Below are 18237 nucleotides of genomic sequence, written 5' to 3' on the forward strand. Positions count from 1 at the left end.
TAATTAATTATTTGATTTTAAATAATGTTTATATCTTTAGGATATTGAAGTTGAAATATTTAAAATGAGATTTTAATAGAAAATATATATATATTTTGGCTCAGTATACATCTCGCAATATAACAACTTGCCTAAGTAACAACTCGCCTAAGTAACATTCCACCATATGACAACTCGCCTAAGTAACATTTCACCATATAACAAGTCGCCTATGTATAAATTTTTAAATTAAATTATAGTGTTAATGAAATTATACAAGAAAGTCAACAAATCAAAAATCCGCAAATACGGTATAATTCTAACAATGTCGGGAGCACTGCACGCATCTACAACTTGCGGGGGAAACCATCTTTGGTTGACATAAACAACATCTCTTACAGTAAATTTAAATCTACTTTTATAACCATGTTTCATAATTTTATATAATTACATATATTTACTACTAAACTTCTAATAAACTACTACTTTCTACTAAATAAAATTTATTCTTTTTTTTCTATGGCGAGTTGTTGTTTTATCTCAAATGTTATACGGCAAGTTGTTATATGGTGAAATGTTACTTAGGCTAGTTGTTATATGGTGAAATGTTACTTAGGCTAGTTGTTATATGGCGAAATGTTATATGGCGAGATGTTATTGAGCCTATTTTCTTTCTCACTTCACTGGAATCAAATTCATATAATCTTAAAATCATCAATAATACAGAAATAGAAAAAGAAAGAGTGGAATCGTTGCAGGTAAATTACAAGTTAAAGGAAGAGTTTGAGGAGATAGCAGTGGATAATAAACTTATGTGCAGCTTTATTTCTATCTGATTTCTCTGCTTAAAAAAATAAAATTAGATCATCAAAGACTCAAGGACTGGGCAAGAATGCAAGAGCTGACGGTTTGATTTATCAGCCTATTGCCATTAAGAAGGTTTTCAAAAATAAAAAAACTACTGAATAATTTTTTTCCAAATCTATTGATTTTTTTAACTACATAAATACAGATGTGTTGGTAAACAGATTAAATAACACAATGTTTCTGCTCCTGGAGAAATATTGTGATTAAATGATAAAATGTTTCTGCTCCTGGAGAAATATTGTGATTAAATGATAAAATGTTTTTGCTCCTGGAGAAATATTGTGATTAAATAATAAAATGTTTCTGCTCCTTGAGAAATATTGTGATTAAATAATAAAATGTTTCTTCTCCTGGAGAAATATTGTGATTAAATAATAAAATGTTTCGGCTCCTGGAGAAATATTGTGATTAAATGATAAAATGTTTCTGCTTCTGGAGAAATATTGTGATTAAATGATAAAATGTTTCGGCTCCTGGAGAAATATTGTGATTAAATAATAAAATGTTTCTGCTCCTGGAGAAATATTGTGATTAAATGATAAAATGTTTCGGCTCCTGGAGAAATATTGTGATTAAATAATAAAATGTTTCTGCTCCTGGAGAAATATTGTGATTAAATAATAAAATGTTTCGGCTCCTGGAGAAATATTGTGATTAAATGATAAAATGTTTCTGCTCCTGGAGAAATTTTGTGATTAAATGATAAAATGTTTCTGCTCCTGAAGAAATACTGTGATCAAATAATAAAATGTTTCGGCTCCTTGAGAAATATTGTGATTAAATGATAAAATGTTTCTGCTCCTGAAGAAATACTGTGATTAAATAATAAAATGTTTCGGCTCCTGAAGAAATATTGTGATTAAATAATAAAATGTTTCTGCTCCTGGAGAAATACTGTGATTAAATGATAAATCCATCTTCTTTTAAAAACTATATTCACTTCCACCTTTCCAAACTTATCCGTCTGAAATATATATATGTAGGGTTAAATAAACACTTTAAAACCATCATTAAATTGACTGTGACGTAATTTCTACGATCCCCTACAAACCTTTCACTAAATCTGAGGACAATTATTATTCTGAAGGCTGTCTTAATAACGATTTAAAAATCTAAAACCAAACCGCACTTAACAAAAACCCTGTTTAAAAAGAACATAATTTAAAAAAATGAATTTCCTGATTAGTTTTTGGATCCATTATTGTGTCTCCAACTACATATTCAACCATTAACCTGAAAATATAAAGAAAAGATCTCAATCAACTATTATCCATAAAATATTAATAATTGGCTTATTTTATATTTTACTTGTTTCCTGTATATTCTGCCCCATCACAATCCGCACAACCCTGGACAATACATACAAAAAATTCAAAATACGAAAATATAAAAATAAAGATAAATATTATGACAGTAAAATTATTGAAATTTGATTAAAATTTGAATGGTTCCAGTGCTGATAAGAGTTGTTTTTCAAATGTACAGAGATGGGTTGTATTGCAAGGAGAGTTAATTGCAGTTGTGTATACTCTGAGTACATATTGAAACCAGTTCTCTCTGGACGGAATTTGTAAACAAGAATAGATGCATCAGTGTTTGTTTAGTATCCAAGGAGGGTAAAAGCGTTTGATTTTGATAATTTTAATAATTCACATAATAGTTTTCTATGACCTGCAGAATATTTCATTGATTTTTTATGTGAAAACTGGATCCCAGGAAGCAACTGTTTTGAATTGTTGCCATGTAATTAATGGATATATTTTTGACAGTTCCGTAAGTCAAGATATATAACTAAAAGTCATAGTTAATCTTATACTTATTGGGACCCTCTGTACCTCTGGTATTTCTACTTCCAGCTTCAAGTATTTATTGGGCACCCCGTTCACCTCCATTATTATCTAGAAAAAGAAAAAACCTAAAAGTATCCATAACGTAAACTTGTAAATAGAATAATTGTAGCTGAAGAAAAAACCCCACTTTTTTCTGTTTTATGTCTCTCCGTAATTTAAACCAAATATTTTCGGATTTATGCAATCGTTAAATCTAGTATATATATATATAGGTTTAATTTGAACAAAATTGTCGATGGGTCAAAATATCGTCCCTTATTTTTGATAGGTCAAAATGTCGTCCGTTATTTTTGATAGGTCAAAATATCGTCAGTTATTTTCGATAGGTTAAAATATCGTCCGTTATTTTCGATAGGTTAAAATATCGTCCGTTATTTTCGATAGGTTAAAATATCGTCCGTTATTTTCGATAGGTCAAAATGTCGTCCGTTATTTTCGATAGGTTGAAATATCGTCTGTTATTTTCAAGAGGTCAAAAAATCGTCCGTTACTTTCGATAGGTCGAAATGTAGTTCGTTATTTTCGATAGGTCAATATATCGTCAGTTATTTTCGATAGGTCAAAATATCGTCCGTTATTTTCGATATGTCAAAATATCGTCCGTTTTTTTCGATAGGTTAAAATGTCGTCCGTTATTTTCGATAGGTCAAAAATATCGTCCGTTATTTTGTATAGTCAAAATATCATCAGTTATTTCCGATAGGTAATAATATCATTCGTCATTTTTGATAGGACCAAATATCGTCTGTCATTTTCAATAGGTTATAATATCGCCCGTTATTTGCCATAGGTCAAAATATCGTCCGTCATTTTCAAAAGGTCCAAATATCGTCGGTCATTTTCAATAGCTCCAAACATCGTCCTTTATTATTCAAAGGTGAAAATATTGTCTGTTATGTCGATAGATCAAAACATCGTCCGTTATTTCCGATAGGTCAAAATATCGTCGTCATTTTCAAAAGGTCACAATATCGTCCGTCATTTCGGAAGGTCAAAATTTCGTAATTTTGATAGGTCAAACACCAAAATAGCATATGCGGTAATTTTATCAATATTTTGATGACGACATTTCTTTTAAAGCTTTGATTGCTAACATTTAGATATGTATGTAAACAAAGAACTGTTAATTAATGTATTCTTTTTTCAAATAATATTGTTTTAGTACCTGACATATTTGTGTATCAAAAGGATACATATGAAGATCAAAATCACATGTGAAGCTGATCAAGTATTCTCTTTTCATAATTATAGGAGAATCAACCCCTAAATTATAGATTTATAATAAAAAGATTTTATGTATGATGTAGATATTCTATTCTATTAACTAAATTTTGTAATTACCTCTGTAAATTCTAGCTTCTACAGCTAGTTGAGTATTATCTGGAATTGGAACACCTTTCTGAAAATTGTTTTTTAAAAATTGAGTTTTTTTTAAGTAAGTGTCCTATTAATAACGAATATGTTTTTTTATTTATGCAGAATATGTGTTTTTTTTATAATGCAGAATATGTCTTTTTATGAATAATGTGTTTCATGAATTTTTCATTTTTTATCACATACCAATAATTAATTTTGTTTTTACGTATTGTTGCTATTTTTTTCTCGCATAACGAACCTTTACAAATTACCTCAATATATAATGTCTTGATTAATATTTCATATTATTATATTTGCGGCATGCTTCAAATACAAAACAATATATTTTACATAGTAAATCAAATTATATTTTTTTATTTAAAGGTCAAAACAAGCCGAACTATCTATGTGTCTGTTTATTTGTAAAGTCAAAACGAATAAACCGATAGGCCCGAATTTTTTTTGGCAACTCACATGACCTTAGGGAAGGTTTTATTGGCTGAAATTGAAGAACATTTTCCGGAAAATAATGTTGACATTTATCATTTTTAATAATGAACGAATTTATACAAAAAAATTCGCAAAAGTTATTTATATTTTTGGGAAAAGGATAAAAAAAATGCTGACGTGTAAGAGAAGCTGTTTTTTAAAATATTTTTATATGATGATATAATTTTTGATAAAAACTACAGTTTTTTTTACTTAATTTATCATTTTTTATTAAGCCAGTTTTTTAATTTAATCGTTGTTAATTTGTTAGTATTGTTAATCCTGAAAAAAATCCTAAATAAATAAAAAATAAAAAACCTTTAATATTTTTGTTGATGATAATGCGTCCACAGTGGTTCCTTCAGCTTGTCTTGCATTTGGAAAATTTAGCTAAAATAAAGAAATTTGAAATTATGGTATCTTTTGAATTACTCTGCAAATTCTATCTTTTTTGTTTAAACTTTGAAATCCCTGATTCAAATTTGATTAGGAAACTTGTATTCAATGTTGCTAATTGGGTTGGTTCGTTTTTCACATTTATTTTCTGTTAGAGGCAAAATTTGGCATAATTATAACAAGTGTTTTCAAATTTGTTTATTCTAAACATTTACTTTTCCTATAACACTATCTCAAGTTTTGACACTGAAAGAATATATATGTAAAAGAAAGAACCAAAAGCGAACAAGATTTAACAAGATTGTTTTTTTTTGGTTCGTTTTTTGTTATTTTTTAGGATAAAATTATCAAGAAAACAGTTTCCAGACAAAGTTCTAGAATAAATTAATGCAAATAAACATGAAACCTCAAATTTTTGTTTACAAAAAAACGTATTGTACTTCATCTTTATATAGTGTACTGCATGCGAATGCTGCCCAGGGCAGATTTAGTTTTCTAACCAGAAATCCCCTTGAATAATATTTGATAAAGACACCCTCAATTAGACATATTAACCTCTGTATCTTTGTAAATACTTAGATATCTTCTTAAAATAAGTTTATTAAGATATCTGTTCAAGGAGAATAGATTTATTCTCTTTGTATCTGTTACTGCTGGACAATTTGTTTCATGTTTAAAATTGAATTTCTCAAATGCACAAATTTTGTTAAAACTTAAAACATTCAATTTATTATAGAAATAAGGGATACCGAGGGCATATAGGCTGATGTATACCATGCACCTCTGAATCTTCAGTAAAAGTAAATTCAACCTAAAGTCTGACCGCGTCAACCTTGTTGCACCGGCTAGTCCTATTGAGTGTCTGCTTTATTTACCCAATGTCCGGGCGACTCAGTAAAAACTGGGACGGGAAAGGTTGACCCGGCTCGGAAATTCAAATGTACTACGGCTTCCCGTGATACAACTATACCTTTGGTACCCATATGGCCTGTTGTAATCTTAAGGATAAACTGTTCAAATCTGTAGAATCTACAAGGTTCAAAAACTCCAACCTGAACATAAACATAAACTGTTCAAATTTGGTTCAAAAATTCGAATCTTAACATTAACATGTACTGTTCAAATTTGGTTCAAAAACATATACTGTGCAAATCTGGTTCAAAAAACCCAATCTTAACTGTTCTAATCTGGTTCAAAAACTCCAATCTGAACATAGACATGAACTGTTTAAATCTGGTTCAAAAATTCCAATCTGAACATAGATAAGCTGTTCAAATCTGACTCAAAAACTTCAATCTTAGCATAAACATAAACTCTGTTCAAATATTGTTCAAAAACTCCAATCTTAATTTAGACACGAACTTTTCAAATTTGATTCAAAAAATCCAATCTGAACATAAACAAAAACTGTTTAAATATTGTTCAAAAACTCCAATCTAGATTTTTACATGAACTGTTTAAATTTGGTTCAAAAACTCAAATCTATAGACCTAGACATGAACTGTTCAAATCTGTATCAGGTTCAGAAACTCTAAACTGAACACAGTATAAACTGTTTAATTCTGTGGATAATCTTCAAGGTTTAAAGTTCCAATCTGAATATTACCACGATCTGTTTAAATATCTATAGAAACTTTAAACTACAAGGTTAAAAAAATTCCAAATTAAACATGAACGTGAACAGATTCGCCCCATATTCAAGATTCGAAATCCTTTCATGAAACTATAAGTTTTAAATCTCTACATCAATTATGTTCAAAAATACTCAAAACCTTTATTTCGATAACTTTGCAGCTTGTATGAATAGCTTGCATTTACCTGAAGATTGGACAATATCATATTGTTACCCCCCCCCCCCCACAATTGAGTATTTTAGGGGGTCACAATACTCATATTAAAATGCATTTGTCTTGTGTTTCATGGTGAGAATGGACAAAATGAATATATTCTTTTAATCTTTTCATTTACACACATTGTATGAATTGATTTATAATGATTTTAATTTATAATTACTTTTTACGTTGATATATTTATCCTTGAATGGATCCTGTAATCCCGCAATGTATTTAGATGTCGTCTTTGTTACAATAAGTATTTCGGAAGAAAAACATATATTGTATAGCAAAAGCACAAGAAAAGCACAATAATCTAAATTTAAATAGATTCCAACAGCCATATAGAAAAGAATTTAGGGTCTCCAGCAGCACTCCAAATCCTTAATTTAGTCCGAGTAGCGTGTTAAAAATCCTATTTTAAGAGTTTTCAATGAAATAGAGGGTTTTCGGTCGAAATTTTCAACTAAGACATAACATTTAAACAACTTAGAGCTTTCTCTCAAAAAAAATTCTTGAGCAGCCAAGCTTTATTTGACATAAATAAGAGGTTTAGGGAATAAATTCATTTTGGCTGACCCCGCCCTCCCCTATTCTAAAGTGTACCTAGGATCTGACCAAGTCATAAGAAGGACAAAGTCAGCCATATATGAGAGCTGTAAGGTGCTGATGTCAGGGAACGACAGGATGGTCACGTTCATCTTCACAACTTAATTAATAAATTCTCAAAATCAAAAATTGAAAACCCAACCTGACTTTTTAGAAGGAACTGACTTTTACACATCGCCAAGCCTTTGCCATGGAGTTGAGCTTGCGGTATCAATTATCCTCTTTTATGTAGCTTTGAAATAAAATTTATTAAAAGCCTGGCATTTCTTTCTAGTTTCAGTTTTAGGTATCAATACCTTAGGCGGTTTCAGGCGGGGGGTGGGGGGTGTTAGTCCATTACCACCCCCTGGGGGAAACTACCCCCGTGCTGTTCCAGGTCATTATGCCAAAGGCTTTTGACCTGGAACAGGTCATCTATTATCACCGACAACGGTGTTTTTAATGTCATTAATTCAAGCGGCCTAAGAAAACTAAACTATCGTAGATTGGAAGAAGAGAGGATATTTTTTTTTTTTTTCTATTTTGAACAAAAATTTATTATTTACTTTCAACCTTCTTATGGTAAACCATTATTTTTAACATAGAAACTACTTTGTGTCATCTGCAAGAAAAATTAGCATGATAATTAAGAAGCATTATTTACTAAAAGATCAATATTAATAGAAATGATAAAAATTCAATAATAATATATAATAAAAATATAAAGGATATAATAAATAATTCTCCCTTCATTAGAATTATATAATATGATATGTATAATGATAAGGTATAAACTTCAATCCATGATTTTTTTTTATATCGTTATCAGCTAAATAAATGGATTATTAAGATACTTAAAGGTAAATAAAACTGTAACTTTAGTATGGGGTTAGGTTATTGCGGTGGTAAATAGATATGTAACTTTAGTATGGGGTTAGGGCGGTAAATAGAACTTTTTTGGTAATTTTTGTAGGGTTAGGGCGGTAAATAGAACTTTTTAGCAATAGAGGGGGGGAAGGTTACCCCTATCTTAAATCCTGAAGCCGCCCTTTATCAATACAAAATAAGATAATAAAGTGGATTTTTATGTTTTTTTGTCATTCCAAATATTTGTCTGACATTGTTTTAAAATATACCAAAATATATATACAAATAGATAATTTAACAACATTAAAGTTTATAAGCATTTAACTCTTTTTATTTTGTTCATTTTTTTGAATTTCTGAATGTTTTATCAAAATTGTTATTTATTTTCTACCAAAAAATTTTACAATTATAAAAATTAGTTTTATTTAACATTTAACAATGCAGGCTGCAGGACTAGTTGTTTTCACTAATTTGCCGGTTCCCCTGGACTTCAGAGCTTACCTAGAGGAGACCCGTCCTCTGTGAGAGGAAAAAGTTCACTTCTATAATCTTGAGGGATCTCAAGAATATCACAATCCTTCTCATCTGAACCATCTGGACAGTCAGCTACTAGGTTGCACCTGTATTTAATGGGAAGTATTCATATGGAAGTACAAACCCATTGTACCGGTCAAATGTACTGTGCCAAACACGCCTACCAAGCAAAGTACTGGTCCTACTCACCCGTACTAATCATTTGTAGCACACTAGTACCTGCCTAACTTACCAAACACGGCTACCAAACAAAGTACTGGTCCTACTAACTGTACTAAAAAGTGTAGCACACTAGTATCTGCCTAACTTACCAAACACGCCTACCAAGCAAAGTACTGGTCCTACTAACTGTACTAAACATGTGTAGCACACTAGTACCTGCCTAACTTACCAAATACGCCTAGCAAGCAAAGTACTGGTCCTACTAACTGTACTAAACATGTGTATTGTGTAGCACACAAGTAACTGCCTAACGTCACGCCTAGCTAACAAATACTGGTCCGATGAGCATTACCATACATGCCTAGCAAGCATGTAGTGCCACTAGTGGTCTAATGTACCGTAGTAAACATGTGTAGCACACAAGTAACTCCCTAACTTAGAGTACAAACCACGCCGAGCAAGCAAAGTACTGGTCCTACTCACCATAATAAGCATTTGTTGTACACAAGTACATGCCCGATTTAGCGTACCACACACGCCTAGCATGCAAGTAGTGGTTGTACCATATTATACATGTGTAGCACACAAGTACCCGAAGTAGCATACCATATACAAATATAGCAAGCAAGTACTTATCCGACATACTTACCGACATACTTACAGACATACTTACCGACATACATGCAAAGCACAAAATTACAGCTGTCCGATATACTGTACCAGACAAATTTAGCACACAAGTACATATTTTAAAAGCCCTAAATTCTTAGAGGTATTTTAGTTTTGTATCCTGTACCCGATATTAAAGAGTTGGATGGGCACAACTAAAGATAATATTACTATTGTATATTTTATTGTAAATGATAAATATAAAAAGTATATGGACCCCAAGAGATTGTATGCAGGTTTGCTGTATGTTCTCCAATACTGTGTAGATAATGGAATATTTTACTACTAGTTTTTTACATTTGAATAATTTGCCGAGATTTTATGGTTTACAAGCTGTTTAATGTTTACCTTTTATCCATGTTGACACATGTACCATCAGTACATGTGAAATCATACCCACTTCCGTCATTGTACATACAATTTGTCAGTGTCATCTGAACAATAAAAAGTGCAGATTATGACAGGTCCATTTTCAGATTTTCAAATTGACTAAAAGTGTTTTTTTATTCTTGTTTAAAATCTTTAATTTTTCAGACAAATTAATTTTGATTTCATTTTTTCGGTTATAAAGGAAAACGGTAGAAGTTGCATCAAATACATTAAATACATTAAATACATTAAATACATTAAATACATTAAATACATTAAATACATTAAATACATTAAATACATTAAATACATTAAATACATTAAATACATTAAATACATTAAATACATTAAATACATTAAATACATTAAATACATCAAATACATTAAATACATTAAATACATTAAATACACCCGCATTTCATTTTCTGCATTTGAATTTCCTATATAACTGAATGTTTTGTAAGCTTTAAACGAAAAATTATCATTAGTTTGAACTTGAAGGTACACAAGTAACGGATAGTTGTGTTGAATTAACACTGTGCGCAGCGTACACTGGGTTTTACAGGGATCAAGGGGTTTTCGATAGATTTAAACACAGGGATCTCTGCACTCGATGAACAGACAAAGGTTTAAAGGGTAAAAATAATAATTATAATTATTCTCTATCTAGGTTTATAATTATTTGTGGTTAGAAAAGTTTACCTTATATTCAGTTCCTTTTTTCATAGCACAGATACCCTCATTTATAACCCAGTCAGATCTACCTAAAAGAGAATATTGTGGAAGACGATGCCTGGCCGCGTTAAACTAGTTCCACAAGATTCAACAGAATGAGATAGAACGGATACGGGGCATTAGTACTGATATCATCTCTACAGTCTACACGTGCGATATCGATATTGACTCTAGTTCTGAACCCTCTAGTAATAAGTTATAAGAAATATATATACTGGAAGTTATTTATGCGTTTTATTAGAGTCTGACTCACGTCCTCTATAATATATCTATTTCTACTTTTCATCTTATGGAATTTTTCAAACTTTCTTCAACTTCATATTCAACAGCTGCAAAGACACATATTGAATAAATTGTACTATTTTATATTAAACTATTATTCTTTTATCAAGGGCATGGATTTTGACTTTTGAGCAATTTGCACATTGTCATGCATATTTAATATCTTTGGACCAATAGTTAGGATGGGTAGCGATTATTTAGAAGTCATTTTTAATCTTTATTTGTTTTTAAACGAGATCAATGTTGAGATATTTTTTTTTTAAACGAAGTCGACAAGATTGATTAAAATATGAGATATACAGGTCGTATTAAGAAGGTCGTCATCGATCTTTGAAACCTTAATTCACTAACCTAATTTTAGAATTTAATAATCACAAAATATCCCTAATCTTGGCATTTCCAAAATGTGGTCTGCCTAGTTTTTGTGCGTTCAATATTATAACCGGAGGTATGAAGAACTTCGTTCAGAATTCGTCAATTTTGGTTTTATTTAATAAAATTGAAATATGAACGAAATATCTCCGGTAATATTAACAGCACAAAAAAAGGCAGACCACATTTTGGAAATAGGACTAGGAGAATTTAATGGATATTGTTTGAAGAATCATTCAAGTGGAAGTTATAGGTAGACGACTGGTTGTCACAAATAAATTAAAAGTTCAAAGACGAAGTATAGGTACCAGGTGGATGAAATACCTGTAGAGAAGTATTGGTATCAGGTGGATAAACTACCTGTAGTGAAGTGTTGGTACCAGGTGGATGAACTACCTGTAGGGAAGTTTAGGTACCAGCTGTGGATGAACTACCTGTAGGGAAGTATTGGTACCAGGTGGATGAACTACCTGTAGGGAAGTATTGGTACCAGGTGGATGAACTTCCTGTAGGGAAGTATTGGTACCAGGTGGATGAACTACCTGTAGGGAAGTATAGGTACCAGGTGGATGAACTACCTGTAGGGAATTATTGGTACCAAGTGGATGAACTACCTGTAGGGAAGTATAGTTACCAGGTGGGTGAACTACCTGTAGGGAAGTATTGGTACGGGTCCTCATCTGAAGCAGCAAACTCTGCATACTTTTCAGTATCATAGTAACTCTCTATTCGCCAGCTGTAGGTTCGGGGTCTAGAAAATAAATTTAAGATTTTTGCACCTATTCATCACAGTTTATTATAATTAAATTTTAGTTTCGCGCCACCTTGCCTGGTAACAATTTTATCATTTAATTTTTGATTTGTGCGGGTTTTTTAGTATGAATTGGCGGGAATAGATGTAAATAATTTTTCACGGTGAATTTTTAATTCTGATCGTAAGTCCATTAACCTTCGCTGGGGTCATGTATTCAATATGTTTCAAGATTCAAGTCGCCCTCAATTGAAACCGGTTTTTGGCGGATTTGAGACGCGGCTCAAATTTTTGCAGCGAATAGATGATCAAATATAAAATATACCCACGTGATTGTACCCCTTAAAACTAATAGATAAATATGTTTAATAGAAGGCATTTTTGAACTGAATTTTAAACCAGGTACCGAGATATTTTGAAATATGTTGGACGTTGGCATCTATATATATATGTATATAAAGTAGTAATCTCTGTTTGTTAGGATGTTCGAGTATAAATAATGATCGCTGGACATGATTTGTCTCAAATTGGATTTGTTAACTCGGTTGAACCACGAGAATATTCTTCTAAGTTGAGTGGTTTGATAAAACTCCAGGCAAAGCTGGGTTTCCAAGTAAATTACTTACATGAAGTATATATGAGATTTCCCGAATCCTCTCCAGTGGGGTTTATTGTTGAGGAATCCTTGAAGGAAGTAATACTGATCAAAGTATCCTTCCATCAACTACCAATATTTGGATTTTACAAAGCTCCCACTTACGTTTATTAATTTTAGATAAAGGTAAGCGTGCAGTGAGATCCATAGTATCAAGGAATAGGAAGACGACCCACATACATCTTAAGATTCAAACTAAACTATTTGATTTGACACAATTGACATTTATCATAAAATTCAAAATTTCCTTTGTTTCTGAGATACACAGTCCCCGCATAGATAGATTCATGCGCACAGGAAAGTGGCATAGTGCGCAGTTCAGTTGATCACATGGCTCATCATTCCATTTCCGGTCTAAAATATCATTCCATTTCCGGTCTAAAATATCATTCCATTTCCGGGGTAAACTATATCATTCCATTTCCTGTCAAAAATATGATTTCATTTACAATATAAAATATATTATATATTAATTATTTTTCTTGGAATTATACACAACAACAAAAATGAATCATAAAAACGACATTTTATTCATTTGCTTTAATCAAGATTTTTATGTTTAATAAGACATCTTGCAGTTGACTCAAATTAATTACATTAGAATGGGGTAATTCATTTGGTGTACCGTTCCGTTTTCTCATTTACAGTCTGTCTGTATACTGTACTGCGTACTCTAGCTGCCTAAAGGTCGGTCGGGTACTTTAAATGAACCGGATTTTACTGTAGACTGACTAGAGATCTATTAAAGGCTAGAAAATGCGATATTTTTACAGAGCCTGAAATTTAAAAGAGTATCGTTGGACAAAACTCCCGAGTTTCCTTTTTGGGGTCTTAACATTTGTGTAGATTTTGATTTAAGAGATTGGAAAAAAATTGAGAATATAAACAAACCGAATAAAATAATATTTCATAACAAAATATTGATATTCACAAAACTGCCTAATCCCATTCGTGAAACCCGGGGTTTAAAGCTGGTTTTCAGAACGATACCCTGTCTTAAGTTTTGGGCTCAGGAGGTTCTAAAGTGTACAGTTGGAGTAGAATGTTATAAACAAACGTCTGTATTCAGGGATATTTAAGAACCCTTTGGATACGAAATACAAAACCTTCAAAAAAAGACTAAATCAGAGGCGGATACAGGGGGGTGGCGGGGGGACATTCGCCACCCCCTGACAGATTCAGGGAGGGGCGTATCCCCTCCCTGAGATTTCGAGGCAAAAAATGTTCCCAATTTTATAAATCGTATGTGTTTTTCAATTTCAAGCTTTTTTTATTTAATGGAAATCTTGACTTTCTTTTTTTCAGTTTAATTTAAAAATCAACGACAACAAGTAAATGTTATTGTTAACGATAAATTTAGAATTAGAAATTTGTAAGAAACTAGACTTAAGTTATAATATTGTTCATATCTAGTAATGTTCCTTAATCAAAACTCATTTATCAAAATTGTAATATTGGTCCTAATTTTGATGCATTTAAGTATAACTAGTAATTTCTTTTTGTTTTTAAATTGCTAATGTTCCTATTGTTGTTCCTGTTCCTAATACTGTGTCCGACCCAACTTAAATCCCTGTCCTAATCCAATATTTTTGTTCCTAATTCCTGAACAATCTTTTTATTGTTCCTAAATCCCTGTCCTAATCCATTATTTTTGTTTCTAATTCCTGAAGAATCTTTTAATTGTTCCTAAATTCCTGTCCTAATCATTTATTTTTGTTCCTAATTCCTGAACAATTTTTTAATTGTTCCTAAATTCCTGTTCTAATCCGTTAATTTTGTTCCTTAAAGTTAAAAATCTAGTTTTTTAGTCTTTAATCATTAATTTTGACTCTTTTTGAGTCTTTTAAGTCAAAAAAAGATTTCGCCTGCGCCACGAATTTTTGTTCCAAATTATTAATTTTTAGTTCCTAAAAAATCTTGCCCCCCCCCCCTCACTTAAATCCTGTATCCGCCCCTGGACTAAATTCATAAATTTTTTAAAACTTGTAAAAATTAACCCCTGAATTCGTATTATATGCAACAAGTGGCCGTAGATGGCAGTCATAATCATTTCTGGGAAATGTAGCATGGCTTACCGGGACAACATAGGTCTGCTTAGCAACTATTCCGTGAGAGATTATGAGCAGTCTGTGTATATCTGTGAGACTGACCTACGTATGTTCGAACACAGTTCTCTCCTTCACCTCCGTTAGGCTGACCCACCTCCCAGAAGGATGCATCAACTTTCTTCCTGATCATTTTTTTATTAATTTTTCAAATCATGATGTTTAATTTGCTGATCAAATCATGGCCATTTTTTTATTCTGAAGAATAATTAAGAATATTAATTTGTTATTGTTCATTGAAGTAAGACGAGCATCATTTGGTTTAGTAAGATTTTTTTTATAAACAATGTTGTGAAGTATAAAAACTTAAATTTTCTGAAAATAACCCTGTATTTCAGAATAGGAAAGTTTTTCAATGTTCAAACAAATTTTTTAATAAATAAAGTCTTTTGATTCTGGATTTTTTGGTAGACAAGATTCAAAAAAAGTTTTTTTTTGAGAGAGGATGAGAGAGGTGGAGAGAGGGTGAGAGAGGGTGAGAGAGGGTGAGGGGAAAGTCAAATATTTGAATCATACTTTGTATATGGGTTTGTCCACATATCTTCCTCCATATAATCCGTAGGACCTGCCCATATTATTAAACTGCCTGTAAAAAAATATATTAGATTTTTGACTTGTACAAAAATATATGATCGTTGCATGTTGTTATATGACCAAAAAACTAGTTCGGCATCATTTACAGGAATGTTCGCATTGGAGGTGTAACAGTCTTTGTACAGTTTTGATAGGTCTTATGTAAGGATATAATTTCTTCTGGCATGCTTACCGCTGGCATGTAAACATTTCTCATGGATATCAGGTTTCATTATTTCAGAGGCAATATCCATCATCTAAAAATAGTTTTAAATATGTTTTTTTCTTATAATTTAGGTGAATAAGTTTTTTAACAATTTTTTACCTCATGATATTTTTCTGTTGTATTCGGAACTGCAAGAAATCCACCTTGGTTATAGCACCAGTCCTAAATAAAATCATTTTAAACGGACTTAAAGCTTCGGTGACAAATATTTGATAATTTTACCTTGTAAAACCAGTAATCATAAAGAAGAGGGAAAAGAAAATATTGATCATTAATATTTTCAGGTTTACCACATAGTTCAAACAGAGGAACAGAGCTTACTTCAATCTGATAATATTCCAGTTAATCAATCAATCGATGTAAGGCCGGAGCTTATAAAAATGGGCAATGCCCGATTCACAATGGTACCCTGAAAACTTTCTCTAATCAATAATATGGAAGATATCGTTGTTTCTTTAGCATAGCATAGCAATGCACGAGTCACTTGTACAGAGAAAACTAAATTTTAAATAATCAAGAAAAACCAGGAAATGATTCTTGACCAAGCGAAACTTTTAAAGATAATGTTAGGAATCCGACACACTTCTCTTCAAATAGAGAATTATGAAGATAATTTTTCGATCCCTTAATATAATCAATCAACCAATCGATTAATCAATTATACAATGTCCATTAAATTTTATTTTCTTACATTACTTGTGATCCATACTTCTCTATTCCACTCTTGTACATTTCCAAGTAAATCAGATCTGAAATACAGGGTGTCTCAAATATAAGGTAAATCAGATCTGAAATACAGGGTGTCTCAAATATAAGGTAAATCAGATCTGAAATACAGGGTGTCTCAAAGGTTCATGCCCCCAAATCCCAACGGTACCCTTTCAACCTTATTCTGATCAATAATGAGGAGTTAATTTCTACATTGATTCTAAAGAAAGAGATGCGTTTGTCATTTTTGAAAAGAAGAGAAATCACAAATGAAAATGAACAGGTTTGTAAACAAAGAAAATGAATATATCATTCATTTTTGATCAGGCAAAGCTTTGGAAGTCACCATTCGGGAATTGTTTACTTAAAATTTCTACTTAAACTATTCTGCTATTTCCGTTATTTTTGTAAAATAAAAAGAATGCAACATAACCAAGTTTTAGAAAGAAATAATGTTGTCAGCTAACTATATTCTATCCAAGAAATGAGTCTCTTAATTTCAAATTCAATGTTTGTTTATCTTTCTTTACATATATATATACTTTGCTCAGCTTTTTTTTTAAATGCACCAATTGTAACAGAAAAACCAACAAAGCATTGAATGAAATTTACAAAGAAAAAGTGGCAACTTGAAACATTCAAACGCCAATTTGTTAATAGAAAAGGGAAGGCGAAGCGCCCTATAAAGTCTAGTATTCAATACTTCTTTAAAATAATGTTTTAAAAGTAATGTTACTTAAAATAATATATTTTAAAACCTGCATTCGGCAGCATTTTCTACAAAATAATCCTCCAGTGCTACATCCCAGATGTTAAACTGAATATTTAGAATATCTAGAAGTATTTCCAATGAAATATCTAATCAGTATATATAAATGCAGCAATTAAGTAATACAGCTTCCATGCATAAATTGGGCTTTTCTATTTGTTTGTTGGTTTGTTAGAATCCAATAAACGTAAAACACCAGAAACCGAAATCAAATCAGAAAAGATTGGTCAAAATTAAAAAAACATTTATCATAACATTTGGCGTGCTACTACTGAACAGGAAAAAGAGTTCTGAACGATTAACTTTATTAAAAATCTAAATCTATATAGTAAATGATGAAAGAAATATCTGGAATAAATATCACAAGTTAGAATCAGCTGATCGAATCCGCCCCCTTGGATTTCTCTGGAAACAACTCAGATGACGACATTCATATCCGCCACAGTTGAAAAATGAAGATGTTTTTGGAAATCTATCAATGATAACAGAAAATTTCAAGTCCCACAATTAAATACGGGAGGGGGCACATAAATGTCACTAGAAGGAGATCATTTACTTGGCGTACAGTCCTGTTTTGCATCATATTGTCTGTATTTGTTCTGCACTGCTTGCCCGTGATAATTGAAATTCTGCCTGGTAAAAGAAATGAACTGAAATATATCGGAGGGGGGGGGGGGGTATGATTTTATAGAACCTGTGTTATAGCTCCTGACCAGGATTGTCTGGGTTGAAAACCTCCTCCCAATGTATCCTAATCCGACGTAGCTCAGAAAAGAAATAAAAAATTCATCCACAACAAAACTTTTAATTTGAAACGATTTTTCCATCCATGAAAAACAACTCGTACATCTCTCTTTTTTGTGGTTTCTGACTGATTAGGTCTTCAACTATAGAGATATTCAACAGGAATCAACTTAATCCGGCAAACTACATAATATAGGGATTAGTACGCTATGAAGGGATAAACAATACAAAAGTTCCAATCTCTGTGGGTGGTTAAAGTTATGTTTAAAAAATCCCACCTGCATTTCTATCTATCTATATATTTAAAGTTGTAATCTCTTTTTGTCTGTTTTTTATATGTCCGATCATAACTCAGGAAC

General features: G+C 31.6%; 1 protein-coding gene across 4 annotated transcripts in view; it reads right to left on the reverse strand.

The window, feature by feature from the left end:
• LOC111708162 (uncharacterized) overlaps positions 1-18237 on the reverse strand; it is a 29815-nt gene that overhangs the window by 2980 nt on the left and 8598 nt on the right. For all 4 annotated transcript variants that reach the window (XM_023481454.1, XM_023481453.1, XM_023481455.1 and 1 more), the window contains exons 8-30: positions 17829-17885; positions 17124-17182; positions 16349-16406; positions 15880-15984; positions 15757-15819; positions 15625-15688; positions 15375-15444; positions 14904-14983; positions 13001-13107; positions 12725-12822; positions 11998-12098; positions 10661-10722; positions 9938-10023; positions 8726-8844; positions 7376-7478; positions 5908-5989; positions 4860-4931; positions 4038-4095; positions 3862-3959; positions 2682-2744; positions 2155-2195; positions 2025-2079; positions 1730-1810 (exon numbers count right to left, since the gene is read on the reverse strand). In XM_023481454.1, coding sequence (XP_023337222.1) covers positions 1730-1810; positions 2025-2079; positions 2155-2195; positions 2682-2744; positions 3862-3959; positions 4038-4095; positions 4860-4931; positions 5908-5989; positions 7376-7478; positions 8726-8844; positions 9938-10023; positions 10661-10722; positions 11998-12098; positions 12725-12822; positions 13001-13107; positions 14904-14983; positions 15375-15444; positions 15625-15688; positions 15757-15819; positions 15880-15984; positions 16349-16406; positions 17124-17182; positions 17829-17885 — 1782 coding nt within the window. The remainder of the gene's footprint in view (positions 1-1729; positions 1811-2024; positions 2080-2154; positions 2196-2681; positions 2745-3861; positions 3960-4037; positions 4096-4859; positions 4932-5907; positions 5990-7375; positions 7479-8725; positions 8845-9937; positions 10024-10660; positions 10723-11997; positions 12099-12724; positions 12823-13000; positions 13108-14903; positions 14984-15374; positions 15445-15624; positions 15689-15756; positions 15820-15879; positions 15985-16348; positions 16407-17123; positions 17183-17828; positions 17886-18237) is intronic.

This window comes from Eurytemora carolleeae, unplaced genomic scaffold (genome assembly GCF_000591075.1).
Source record: "Eurytemora carolleeae unplaced genomic scaffold, Eaff_2.0 scaffold723, whole genome shotgun sequence".
NCBI classification, from domain to species: domain Eukaryota; kingdom Metazoa; phylum Arthropoda; class Copepoda; order Calanoida; family Temoridae; genus Eurytemora; species Eurytemora carolleeae.